Source organism: Brassica napus, chromosome C4 (genome assembly GCF_020379485.1).
Source record: "Brassica napus cultivar Da-Ae chromosome C4, Da-Ae, whole genome shotgun sequence".
Taxonomy (NCBI): Eukaryota; Viridiplantae; Streptophyta; class Magnoliopsida; order Brassicales; family Brassicaceae; genus Brassica; species Brassica napus.
Window position 1 is genome coordinate 2,434,238 of NC_063447.1, and position 14,622 is coordinate 2,448,859.

At 31.4% G+C, this 14,622-nt stretch overlaps 1 protein-coding gene across 1 annotated transcript in view; it reads left to right on the top strand.

The window, feature by feature from the left end:
• The first annotated feature begins 1,184 nt into the window (after nt 1-1,184).
• Nucleotides 1,185-14,622, top strand: part of LOC125585286 — a 40,645-nt gene continuing 27,207 nt past the window's right edge. Inside the window, exons 1-2 of the mRNA XM_048754064.1 lie at nt 1,185-1,842; nt 1,897-2,573. Coding sequence (XP_048610021.1) covers nt 1,185-1,842; nt 1,897-2,573 — 1,335 coding nt within the window. The remainder of the gene's footprint in view (nt 1,843-1,896; nt 2,574-14,622) is intronic.

Below are 14,622 nucleotides of genomic sequence, written 5' to 3' on the forward strand. Positions count from 1 at the left end.
TTGTAAAGGATGATTTAACTCTTATGGTTAATAACTTCCTTATCGAGGGAACAGTGGTGAATGGATTAAATGATACAAATATATGTCTTATCCCGAAGACGGCCAAGCCTAATGATATGGCTCAATTCCGACCAATAAGCTTGTGTAATGTAAGCTATAAAATAATTTCGAAGGTCTTATGCCAGAGATTAAAGAAAGTGCTACCACGCTTGATTTTAGAGACCCAGTCAGCCTTTGTTGCTGGAAGACAGATTTCAGACAATATTATGATTGCCCAAGAAATGTTTCACGCGCTGCGGACTAAACCAAGTGGTCGCAGTAAAAGGATGGCTATTAAGACGGACATGAGCAAAGCATATGACAGAATGGAGTGGTCATTCATTGAAGCCGTCATGCGCAAAATGGGATTCTCAGAGACGTGGATAACCTGGATAATGCGATGCATTACGTCGGTAAAATATAAGGTGCTTATGAATGGTCAACCAAAAGGAAATATCGTTCCTGGTAGAGGCTTAAGACAAGGAGATCCTTTGTCTCCTTTCATTTTTATTCTATGCACGGAAGCGCTCGCTAGCCTTCTTAATCATGCAGAGAATCAAGGGAAGATAACGGGGATGCGTGTCACACGCGCGTGCCCCTCGGTATCTCACCTTCTCTTTGCTGATGATAGCCTTTTCTTCTGTAAGGCGGAACCCCTTGAATGTGAAGAAGTAATAAAAGTAGTCAGGAAATATGGTAAAGCTTCTGGCCAATGTATCAACTTCGATAAGTCGTCCTTACTCTTTGGTAAGCGGATTAATGCAAATACCAGGCAAGAGATCAAAGATACAATTGGTATACAAAACGAAGGAGGGATGGGAACCTACTTAGGTATCCCGGAAGATATAAGCGGATCCAAGTGCAAATTGTTTGCATTCCTCAAGGAGAAGTTAATGCATAGGGTAAATGGATGGACGAGTAGGTGGCTTTCAAAAGGAGGGAAGGAAGTTCTGATAAAATCTATTCTGCTAGCTCTTCCGACTTATGTCATGTCTACTTTCCTGATCCCTTTAGAGATATGTGAAAACCTAGCTAATGCCATCGCACGGTTCTGGTGGAGTTCAAACCCACCAAAGAGAGGAATTCACTGGGCGAAATGGGAAAAAGTTTGCCTACCAAGGGAGGATGGAGGGATTGGGTTTCGTATGATCCATGAGTTCAATCTGGCATTGTTGGCAAAACAACTATGGAGGCTGGTTCAATTCCCAGACTCATTGGTCGCTCGGGTCTTGAAGGGGAGATACTACAAATTAACCTCGCCGCTGAGAGTAAACTCGGCTACCTGCCCATCTTATGTGTGGACTAGCATTTCTGCTGCAAGGAAGTTGTTATTGCTGGGAATCAGACAGAAGATACACTCAGGTTATGAAGTAAAGGTGTGGGAGGATCCGTGGATCCCAACGATCCCAGCGAGGCCGGCTGTCCCTGTGGCACCAGTAATGCATCCTAACATGAGAGTAAGCGATCTCATTGATCAGATAGGGAAGGATTGGGATGTTGGATTATTGGAGAATTATGTAAATCCCAAGGACATACCGCTTATAAGGAGTTTGGCCATAAGTTCATCTCACCGGCGCGATACTTTTTGCTGGAGCTACACAAGGAATGGCCAATACTCGGTTAAATCTGGATATTGGGTGGCCCAGAATCTATTGAAGACGGCAGAAGCACAGGAGATATTGGAACCGATTATTACCAAGCTTCAAGCTTTTGCTTGGAAGTTAAAAGCGCCTACGAAAATATGTCATCTTATTTGGCAGTTATTGACTGGGCATGTTGCAGTAACAAGGAATTTAGCAAGACGTAATATGCGATGTGATAACTATTGCCCAAGATGCTGAGATTTGGATGAATCAGTCACACATGCTATCATTGAATGCCCGCCAGCGCTACAAGCTTGGACCTTATCGACAACCCCAACAAGCCCTGAGGTATTTCCACTACCAAGTGTCTACGCCAATATGGACTACCTATTCTGGAGAAAAAACTCTATTATTGAGCCGGAACAAGACAGAGATCCTTTTCCCTGGATAATTTGGTATATCTGGAAAGCTAGGAATGATAAACTATTCAAGGGGATTGATAGAGATCCTTTGGAGTTAGTCCGCTATGCAGAGAGTGAATGTCAGGCCTGGTTTGCTGCGAACGATGTGGCACAACCCATGGTACAAGAGACTAATATAGAGAACCCTCAAGTCATAAGCTTGGGTAATATTTGCTTGCTGGATGGATCTTGGACAACATCTGCCAACTTCAGTGGACTTGGATGGGTTTGGATGGACAATACGGGAAATACTCAGCTCATGGGGATGAAGAATCTTCCTCGACGTGAATCAGCCTTGCATTCGGAAGTAGAAGCGCTACGGTGGGCAATGGAGAATATGCTACAGCACTCAACATGCCAGCGCTTTGGGACGGATTGTAAGGAGCTGATCGCAATGTTAGATGATCCTCATGCGTGGCCTAGCTTTGCGACGGAATTGGAGAGGATAGAGACGCTACGGATATGCTTCCCGGAGTTTAGCATCACTCATGTTCCACGAGCGAGAAATCAATTTTCAGACTTTTTAGCTAAGAATGCTAGATCCTTCCATAGAGAGTTACTTTTCATTGGTTGTTCTATTCCGGTCTGGTTACCCAGACCACCTCAAGCCTGAGTAATAGAATAGCCGTTCGATGTCAAAAAAAAAAAAATGCATAGTTGCATCCTTCACCAACATATGATGAAGTTCAAAGAGGTTTGAAACTATTGGTGTCTCCGTTTCTCTAGCAAATAACGATTTTATAGTGGTTGGTCTACCAATTTAGGGAGAGTTTTACTAAATTAATTGACAAAAAATTAAAACGATGCCCATGTACCATGAATGAGAGTTTAATATACATTAATACAAATGTAGAATGTGTTTAGAAATTTTAAAACAACACTAAAGATCTTAGGCTTCAGTATATAGAGCATTTACCGAAAACTCAATATTTTTGTAGGGGTTAACCCATAGATATTGAGAAAAATTCAAAAATATGAAAATATTGTTTAATGCATAGTTGCATCCTTCACTAACATATGAAGAAGTTCAAAGACGTTTGGAACTATTGTTGTCTCACTTTCTCTAGCAAATAACGATTTTATAGTGGTTAGTCCACTAATTTAGGGACTGTTATGAAGTTTTACTAAATTAATTGACAAAAAAATAAAACGATGCCCATGTACCATGAATGAGAGTTTGATATATATTAATACAAATGTAGAATTTGTTTAGAAATTTTAAAACAATACTAAAGATCATAGGCTTCAGTATATAGAGCATTTACCGAAAATTCAATATTTTCGTAGGGGTTAACCCATAGATTTTGAGAAAAATTAAAAATTATGAAAATACTCTTTTAATGCATAGTTGCATCCTTCACCAACATATGATGAAGTTCAAAGAGGTTTTGAACTCTTTTTGTCTCCCCTTCTCTAGGAAATAACGATTTTATAGTGGTTAGTCCATCAATTTAGGGAAAGTTTAACTAAATTAATTGACAAAAAATTAAAATGATGCCCATGTACCATGAATGAGAGTTTAATATATATAAATACAAATGTAGAATTTGTTTAGAAATTTTAAAAGAACACTAAAGATCATAGGCTTCAGTATATAGTGCATTTACCGAAAATTCAATATTTTCGTAGGGGGTGGTTAACCCGTAGATTTTGAGAAAAATTCAAAAATATGAAAATACCGTTTTAATGCTTAGTTGCATCCTTCACCAACATATGATGAAGTTCAATGAGGTGTGGAACTTTTGTTGTCTCCCTTTCTCTAGCTAATAACGATTTTATAGTGGTTAGTCCACCAATTTAGGGACTGTTATGAAGTTTTACTAAATTAATTGAAAAAAATAAAACGATGCCCAAGTACCATGAATTATAGTTTGATATACACTAATACAAATTTAGAATGTGTTTAGAAATTTTAAAACAACACTAAAGATCATAGGCTTCACTATATAGAGCATTTACCGAAAATTCAATATTTTCGTAGGGGTTGGTTAACCCATAGATTTTGAGAAAAATTCAAAAATATGAAAATACTCTTTTAATGCATAGTTGCATCCTTCAACAACATATGATGAAGTTCAAAGAGGTTTGGAACTTTTGGTGTCTCCTCCGTTTCCCTAACAAACAATGATTTTATAGTGGTTGGTCCACCAATTTAGGGACTGTTATGAAGTCTTACAAAATTAATTGACAAAAAATTAAAACGATGCCCATGTACCATGAATGAGAGTTTAATATACATTAATACAAATGTAGAATGTGTTTAGAAATTTTAAAACAACACTAAAGATCATAGGCTTCAGTATATAGGGCATTTACCGAAAATTTAATATTTTCGTAGGGGGTTAACCCATAGATTTTGAGAAAAATACAAAAAAATGAAAATACTGTTTTAATGCATAGTTGCATACTTCACCAACATATGATGAAGTTCAAAGAGGTTTGGAAATTTTGTTGTGTTCGTTTCTCAAGCAATTAACGATTTTATAGTGGTTAGTTCACCAATTTAGGGACTGTTACGAAGTTTTAGTAAATTAATTGACAAAAAATTAAAATGATGCCCATGTAAAATGAATGAGAATTTAATATACATTAATACAAATGTAGAATGTGTTTAGAAATTTTAAAACAACACTAAAGATCATAGGCTTCAATATATAGTGCATTTATCGAAAATTCAATATTTTCGTAGGGGGTGGTTAACCCATAGATTTTGAGAAAAATTCAAAAATATGAAAGTACTGTTTTAATGCATATGTGCATCCTTCACCAACAAATGATTAAGTTCAAAGAGGTTTTGAACTTTTGTTGTCTCCCTTTCTCTTGCAAATAACGATTTTATAGTGGTTAGTCCACCAATTTAGGGACTGTTATGAAGTTTTACTAAATTAATTGACAAAAAAATAAAACGATGCCCATGTACCATGAATGAAAGTTTCATATACATTAATACAAATATAGAATGTGTTTAGAAATTTTAAAACAACACTAAAGGTCATAGGCTTTAGTAGATTTTGAGAAAAATTCAAAATTATGAAAATACTCTTTTAATGCATAGTTGTATCCTTCACCAACATATGATGAAGTTCAAAGGGGTTTTGAACTTTTGTTGTCTCTCTTTCTCTAGCAAATAACGATTTTATAGTGGTCAGTCCACCAATTTAGGGACTGTTACGAAGTTTTAGCAAATTAATTGACAAAAAAACAAAACGATGTCCATGTACCATGAATGAAAGTTTAATATACATTAATACAAATATAGAATGTGTTTAGAAATTTTAAAACAACACTAAAGATCATAGGCTTCAGTATATAGTGCATTTAACGAAAATTCAATATTTTCGTATGGGTTAACCCATAGATTTTGAGAAAAATTCAAAAATATGAAAATACTCTTTTAATGCATAGTTACATCCTTCACCAACATACGATGAAGTTCAAAGAGGTTTGGAACTTTTGGTGTCTCCGTTTCTCTAGCAAATAACTATTTTATAGTGGTTGGTCCACCAATTTAGGGACAGTTATGAAGTTTTACTAAATTAATTGATAAAAAATTAAAACGATGCCCATGTACCATGAATGAGAGTTTAATATACATTTAAACAAATGTAGAATGTGTTTAGAAATTTTAAAACAACACTAAAGATCATAGGCTTCAGTATATAGGACATTTACCGAAAATTCAATATTTTCGTAGGGACCCATAGATTTTGAGAAAAATTCAAAAATTTGAAAATACTGTTTTAATGCGTAGTTGCATCATTCACCAATTTATAGTGGTTAGTCCACCAATTTAGGGACTGTTATGAAGTTTTAGGAAATTAATTGACAAAAAAATAAAACAATGTCCATTTACCATGAATGAGAGTTTGATATACATTAATACAAATTTAGAATGTGTTTAGAAATTTTAAAACAACACTAAAGATCATAGGCTTCAATATATAGAGCATTTACCGAAAACTCATTATTTTCGTAGGGGTTGTTAACCTATAGATATTGAGAAAAATTCAAAAATATGAAAATACTGTTTTAATGCATAGTTGCATCATTCACCAACAAATTATGAAGTTCAATGAGGTTTGGAACTTTTGTTGTCTCCCCTTCTCTATCAAATAACGATTTTATAGTGGTTAGTCCATCAATTTAGGGACTGTTATGAAGTTTTACTAAATTAATTGACAAAAAATTAAAACGATGCCCATGTACAATGAATGAGAATTTAATATACATTAATACAAATGTAGAATGTGTTTAGAAATTTTAAAAACAACACTAAAGATCATAGGCTTCAGTATATAGAGCATTTACCGAAAATTCAATATTTTCGTAGGGGTTATCCCATAAAATTTGAGAAAATTTCAAAAATATGAAAATACTGTTTTAATGCATATTTGCATGCTTCACCAACATATTATGAATTCAAAGAGGTTTTTAACTTTTTTTTGTCTCCCTTTCTCTTGCAAATAACGATTTTATAGTGGTTGGTCCACCAATTTAGGGATTGTTATGAAGTTTTACTAAATTAATTGACAAAAAAATTAAAACGATGCCCATGTACCATGAATGAAAGTTTAATATACATTAATACAAATGTATAATGTGTTTAGAAATTTTAAAACAACACTAAAGATCATAGACTTCAGTATATAGGGCATTTATAGAAAATTCAATATTTTCGTAGGGGTTAATGCCCATAGATTTTGAGAAAAATTCAAAAATATGAAAATACTGTTTTAATGCATAATTGCATCATTCACCAACAAATGATGAAGTTCAATGAGGTCTGTACATTTTGTTGTCTCCCCTTCCCTAGTAAATAACGATTTTATAGTGGTTAGTCCACCAATTTAGGGACTGTTATGACGTTTTACTAAATTAATTAACAAAAAATTAAAACGATGCCCATGTACAATGAATGAGAATTTAATATACATTAACATAAATGAAGAATGTGTTTAGAAATTTTAAAACAACACTAAAGATCATAGGGTTCAGTATATAGGGCATTTACCGAAAATTCAATATTTTCGTAGGGGTTAACCCATAGATTTTGAGAAAATTTCAAAAATATGAAAATACTGTTTTAATGCATATTTGCATCCTTCACCAACATATGATGAAGTTCAAAGAGGTTTTGAACTTTTTTAGTCTCTCTTTCTCTAGCAAATAACGATTTTATAGTGGTTAGTCCACCAATTTAGGGACTGTTATGAAGTTTTAGTAAATTAATTGACAAAAAAACAAAACGATGTCCATGTACCATGAATGAAAGTTTAATATACATTAATACAAATATAGAATATGTTTAGAAATTTTAAAACAACACTAAAGATCATAGGCATCAGTATATAGTGCACTTACCGAAAATTCAATATTTTCGTATGGGTTAGTTAACCCATAGATTTTGAGAAAAATTCAAAAATATGAAAATACTGTTTTAATGCGTAGTTGCATCCTTCACCAACATATGATGAAGTTCAAAGAGGTTTTGAACTTTTGGTGTCTCCGTTTCTTTAGCAAATAACGATTTTATAGTGGTTGGTCCACCAATTTAGGGACTGTTATGAAGTTTTACTAAATTAATTGACAAAAAATTAAAACGATGCCCATGTACCATGAATGAGAGTTTAATATACATGTATAATGTATAATGTGTTTAGAAATTTTAAAACAACACTAAAGATCATAGGCTTCAGTATATAGGGCATTTACCGAAAATTCAATATTTTCGTAGGGGTTAATGCCCATAGATTTTGAGAAAAATTCAAAAATATGAAAATACTGTTTTAATGCATAGTTGCATCATTCACCAACAAATGATGAAGTTCAATGAGGTCTTTACATTTTGTTGTCTCCCCTTCTCTAGCAAATAACGATTTTATAGTGGTTAGTCCACCAATTTAGGGACTGTTATGACGTTTTACTAAATTAATTAACAAAAAATTAAAACGATGGCCATGTACAATGAATGACAATTTAATATACATTAATATAAATGTAGAATGTGTTTAGAAATTTTAAAACAACACTAAAGATCATAGGCTTCAATATATAGGGCATTTACCGAAAATTTAATATTTTCGTAGGGGTTGTTAACCTATAGATATTGAGAAAAATTCAAAATTATGAAAATACTGTTTTAATGCATAGTTGCATCATTCACCAACAAATGATGAAGTTCAATGAGGTTTGGAACTTTTGTTGTCTCCGCTTCTCTAGCAAATAACGATTTTATAGTAGTTAGTCCATCAATTTAGGGACTGTTAAGAAGTTTTACTAAATTAATTGACAAAAAATTAAAATGATGCCCATGTACAATGAATGAGAATTTAATATACATTAATATAAATGTATAATGTGTTTAGAAATTTTTAAAAAACACTAAAGATCATAGGCTTCAATATATAGGGCATTTACCGAAAATTCAATATTTTCGTAGGGGTTAACCCATAGAGTTTGAGAAAAATTCAAAAATATGAAAATACTGTTTTAATGCATATTTGCATCCTTCAACAACATATGATGAAGTTCAAAGAGGTTTGGAACTTTTGTTGTCTCCTTTTATCTAGCAAATAACGATTTTATAGTGGTTAGTCCACCAATTTAGGGAAAGTTTTACGAAATTAATTGACAAAAAATTAAAACGATGCCCATGTATCATGAATGAGAGTTTAATATACATTAATACAAATATAGAATGTATTTAGAAAATTTAAAACAACATTAAAGATCATAGGCTTCAGTATATTGAGCATTTACCGAAATTTCTATATTTTTGTAGGGGTTAACCAATAGATTTTGTGAAAAATTCAAAATTATGAAAATACTCTTTTATTCCATAGTTGCATCTTTCACCAACATATGATGAAGTTCAAAGAGGTTTGAAAGTTTTGGTGTCTCTGTTTCTCTAGCAAATAACGATTTTATAGTGGTTGGTCTACCAATTTAGGGAGAGTTTTACTAAATTAATTGGTAAAAAATTAAAACGATGCCCATGTACCATGAATGAGAGTTGAATATACATTAATACAAATGTAGAATGTGTTTAAAAATTATAAAACAACACTAAAGATCATAAGCTTCAGTATATAGTGCATTTACCGAAAATTCAATATTTTCGTAGGGGTTAACCCTTAGATTTTGAGAAAAATTCAAAAATATGAAAATACTGTTTGAATGCATAGTCGCATCCTTCACCAACATATGATGAAGTTCAAAGAGGTTTGGAACTTTTGTTGTCTTCTTTTCTCTAGCAAATAACGATTTTATAGTGGTTAGTCCACAAATTTAGGGACTGTTATGAAGTTTTACTAAAATAATTGAAAACAAAATAAAACGATGTCCATGTACCATGAATGAGAGTTTGATATACATTAATATAAATGTAGAATGTGTTTAGAAATTTTAAAACAACACTAAATATCATAGGCTTCAGTATATAGAGCATTTACCGAAAACTCAATATTTTCGTAGGGGTTGTTAACCCATAGATATTGAGAAAAATTCAAAAATTTGAAAATAATGTTTTAATGCATAGTTACATCCTTCACCAACAAATGATGAAGTTCAAAGAGGTTTGGAACTTGTTTTGTTTCCCCTTCTCTAGCAAATATCGATTTTATATACAATAATACAAATGTAGAATGTGTTTAGAAATTTTAAAATAGCACTAAAGATCATAGGCTTCAGTATATAAAACATTTACCGAAAATTCAATATTTTCGTAGGAGTTAGTTAACCCATAGATTTTGAGAAAAATTCAAAAATAAGAAAATATTATTTTAATGCATATTTGCATCCTTCACCAAAATATGATGAAGTTCAAAGAGGTTTGTAACTTTTTTGTCTCTCCTTCTCTAGCAAATAACGATTTTATAGTGGTTATTAGTCCACTAATTTAGGGACTGTTATGAAGTTTTAATAAATTAATTGACAAAAAATTAAAACGATGCCCATGTATCATGAATGAGAGTTTGATATACACTAATACAAATGTAGAATGAGTTCAGAAATTTTAACACAACACTAAAATTATAGACTTCAGTATATAGAGCATTTACCGAAAATTCAATATTTTCGTAGGGGTTAACCCATAGATTTTGAGAAAATTTCAAAAATATGAAAATACTGTTTTAATGCATATTTGCATCCTTCACCAACATATGATTAAGTTCAAAGAGGTTTTGAACTTTTCTTGTCTCTCTTTCTCTAGCAAATAACGATTTTATAGTGGTTAGTCCACCAATTTAGGGACTGTTATGAAGTTTTACTAAATTAATTGACAAAAAATTAAAACGATGCCCATGTACCATGAATGAGAGTTTAATATACATTAATACAAATATAGAATGTGGTTATAAATTTTAAAACAACACTAAAGATCATAGGATTCAGTATATAGAGCATTTACCCAAAATTCAATATTTTCGTAGGGGTTAACCCATAGATTTTGAGATAAATTCAAAATTATGAAAATACTCTTTTAATGCATAGTTGCATCCTTCACCAACATATTATGAAGTTCAAAGAGGTTTGAAACTTTTGGTGTCTCCGTTTCTCTAGCAAATAATGATTTTATAGTGGTTGGTCCACCGTTTTAGGGACTGTTATGAAGTTTTACTAAATTAATTGACAAAATGTAGAATGTGTTTGGAAATTTTAAAACAACACTAAAGATCATAGGCTTCAGTATATAGTGCATTTATCGAAAATTCAATATTTTCGTAGGGGTTCACCCATAGATTTTGAGAAAAATTCAAAAATATGAAAGTACTATTTTAATGCATATGTGCATCCTTCACCAACATATGATGAAGTTCAAAGAGGTTTTGAAATTTTGTTGTCTCCCTTTCTCTAGCAAATAACGATTTTATAGTGGTTAGTCCACCAATTTAGGGACTGTTATGAAGTTTTAGTAAATTAATTGACAAAAAAATATAACGATGCCCATTTACCATGAATGAGAGTTTGATATACATTAATACAAATGTAGAATGTGTTTATAAATTTTAAAACAACACTAAAGATCATAGGCTTAGTATATAGAGCCTTTTTTACCGAAAACTCAATATTTTTGTAAGGGTTGTTAACCCATATATATTGAGAAAAATTCAAAAATATGAAAATACTGTTTTAATGCATAGTTGCATCATTAACCAACAAATGATGAAGTTCAATGAGGTTTGGAACTTTTGTTGTCTCCCCTTCTCTAGCAAATAACGATTTTATAGTGGTTAGTCCATCAATTTAGGGACTGTTATGTGGTATTACTAAATAAAATGTGTTTAGAAATTTTAAAACAACACTAAAGATCATAAGCTATAGTATATAGAGCATTTACCGAAAATTCAATATTTTCGTAGGGGTTAACCCATAGATTTAGAGAAAAAATCAAAAATATGAAAATACTGTTTTAATGCATATTTGCATCCTTCACCAACGTATGATGAAGTTCAAAGAGTTTTGGAAATTTTGTTGTGTCCGTTTTTCTAGTAAATAACGATTTTATAGTAGTTAGTCCACCAATTTAGGGACTGTTATGAAGTTTTAGTAAATTAATTGACTAAAAAAATAAAACGATGCCCATGTACCATGAATGAAAGTTTCATATACATTAATACAAATATAGAATGTGTTTAGAAATTTTAAAACAACACTAAATATCATAGGCTTCAGTATATAGAGCATTTACCGAAAATTCAATATTTTCGTAGGGGTTAACCCATAGATTTTGAGAAAAAATCAAAAATATGAAAATACTCTTTTAATGCATAGTTGAATCCTTCAACAACATATGATGAAGTTGAAAGAGGTTTGGAACTTTTGTTGTCTCTGTTTCTTTAACAAACAACGATTTTATAGTGGTTGGTCCACCAATTTAGGGACTGTTATGAAGTCTTACTAAATTAATTGACAAAAAATTAAAACGATGCCTATGTACCATGAATGAGAGTTTAATATACATTAATACAAATATAGAATGTGTTTAGAAATTTTAAAACAACACTAAAGATCATAGGCTTCAGTATATAGGACATTTACCGAAAATTTAATATTTTCGTAGGGGGTTAACCCATAGATTTTGAGAAAAATACAAAAATATGAAAATAATCTTTAATGCATAGTTGCATACTTCATCAACATATGATGAAGTTCAAAGAGGTTTGAAATTTTTTTTGTGTTCGTTTCTCTAGCCATTAACGATTTTATAGTGGTTAGTTCACCAATTTAGGGACTGTTACGAAGTTTTAGTAAATTAATTGACAAAAAATTAAAACGATGCCCATGTACAATGAATGAGAATTTAATATACATTAATACAAATGTAGAATGTGTTTAGAAATTTTAAAACAACACTAAAGATCATAGGCTTCAGTATATAGTGCATTTATCGAAAATTCAATATTTTCGTAGGGGTTCACCCATAGATTTTGAGAAAAATTCAAAAATATGAAAGTACTATTTTAATGCATATGTGCATCCTTCACCAACATATGATGAAGTTCAAAGAGGTTTTGAACTTTTGTTGTCTCCCTTTCTCTAGCAAATAACGATTTTATAGTGGTTAGTCCACCAATTTAGGGACTGTTATGAAGTTTTAGTAAATTAATTGACAAAAAAATATAACGAAGCCCATTTACCATGAATGAGAGTTTGATATACATTAATACAAATGTAGAATGTGTTTATAAATTTTAAAACAACACTAAAGATCATAGGTTTAGTATATAGAGCCTTTTTTACCGAAAACTAAATATTTTTGTAAGGGTTGTTAACCCATATATATTGAGAAAAATTCAAAAATATTAAAATACTGTTTTAATGCATAGTTGCATCATTAACCAACAAATGATGAAGTTCAATGAGGTTTGGAACTTTTGTTGTCTCCCCTTCTCTAGCAAATAACGATTTTATAGTGGTTAGTGCATCAATTTAGGGACTGTTATGAGGTATTACTAAATAAAATGTGTTTAGAAATTTTAAAACAACACTAAAGATCATAGGCTACAGTATATAGAGCATTTACCGAAAATTCAATATTTTCGTAGGGGTTAACCCATAGATTTAGAGAAATAATCAAAAATATGAAAATACTGTTTTAATGCATATTTGCATCCTTCACCAACGTATGATGAAGTTCAAAGGGTTTTGGAAATTTTGTTGTGTCCGTTTCTCTAGTAAATAACGATTTTATAAGAGTTAGTCCACCAATTTAGGGACTGTTATGAAGTTTTAGTAAATTAATTGACTAAAAAAATAAAACGATGCCCATGTACCATGAATGAAAGTTTCATATACATTAATACATATATAGAATGTGTTTAGAAATGTTAAAACAACACTAAATATCATAGGCTTCAGTATATAGAGCATTTACCGAAAATTCAATATTTTCGTAGGGGGTTAACCCATAGATTTTGAGAAAAATTCAAAAATATGAAAATACTCTTTTAATACATAGTTGAATCCTTCAACAACATATTATGAAGTTGAAAGAGGTTTGGAACTTTTATTGTCTCTGTTTCTTTAACAAACAACGATTTTATAGTGGTTGGTCCACCAATTTAGGGACTGTTATGAAGTCTTACTAAATTAATTGACAAAAAATTAAAACGATGCCTATGTACCATGAATGAGAGTTTAATATACATTAATACAAATGTAGAATGTGTTTAGAAATTTTAAATCAACACTAAAGATCATAGGCTTTAGTATATAGGGCATTTACCGAAAATTTAATATTTTCGTAGGGGGTTAACCCATAGATTTTGAGAAAAATACAAAAATATGAAAATAATGTTTTAATGCATAGTTGCATACTTCATCAACATATGATGAAGTTCAAAGAGGTTTGAAATTTTTTTTGTGTTCGTTTCTCTAGCAATTAACGATTTTATAGTGGTTAGTTCACCAATTTACGGACTGTTACGAAGTTTTAGTAAATTAATTGACAAAAAATTAAAACGATGCCCATGTAAAATGAATGAAAATTTAATATACATTAATACAAATGTAGAATGTGTTTAGAAATTTTAAAACAACACTAAAGATCATAGGCTTCAATATATAGTGCATTTATCGAAAATTCAATATTTTCGTAGGGGGTTAACCCATAGATTTTGAGAAAAATTCAAAAATATGAAAGTACTGTTTTAATGCATATGTGCATCCTTCACCAACATATGATGAAGTTCAAAGAGGTTTTGAACTTTTGTTGTCTCTCTTTCTCTTGCAAATAACGATTTTATAGTGGTTAGTCCACCAATTTAGGGACTGTTATGAAGTTTTACTAAATTAATTGACAAAAAAATAAAACGATGCCCATGTACCTTGAATGAAAGTTTCATATACATTAATACAAATATAGAATGTGTTTAGAAATTTTAAAACAACACTAAAGATCATAGGTTTCAGTAGATTTTGAGAAAAATTCAAAATTATGAAAATACTCTTTTAATGCATAGTTGTATCCTTCACCAACATATGATGAAGTTCAAAGGGGTTTGAAACTTTTGTTGTCTCCCTTTCTCTAGCAAATT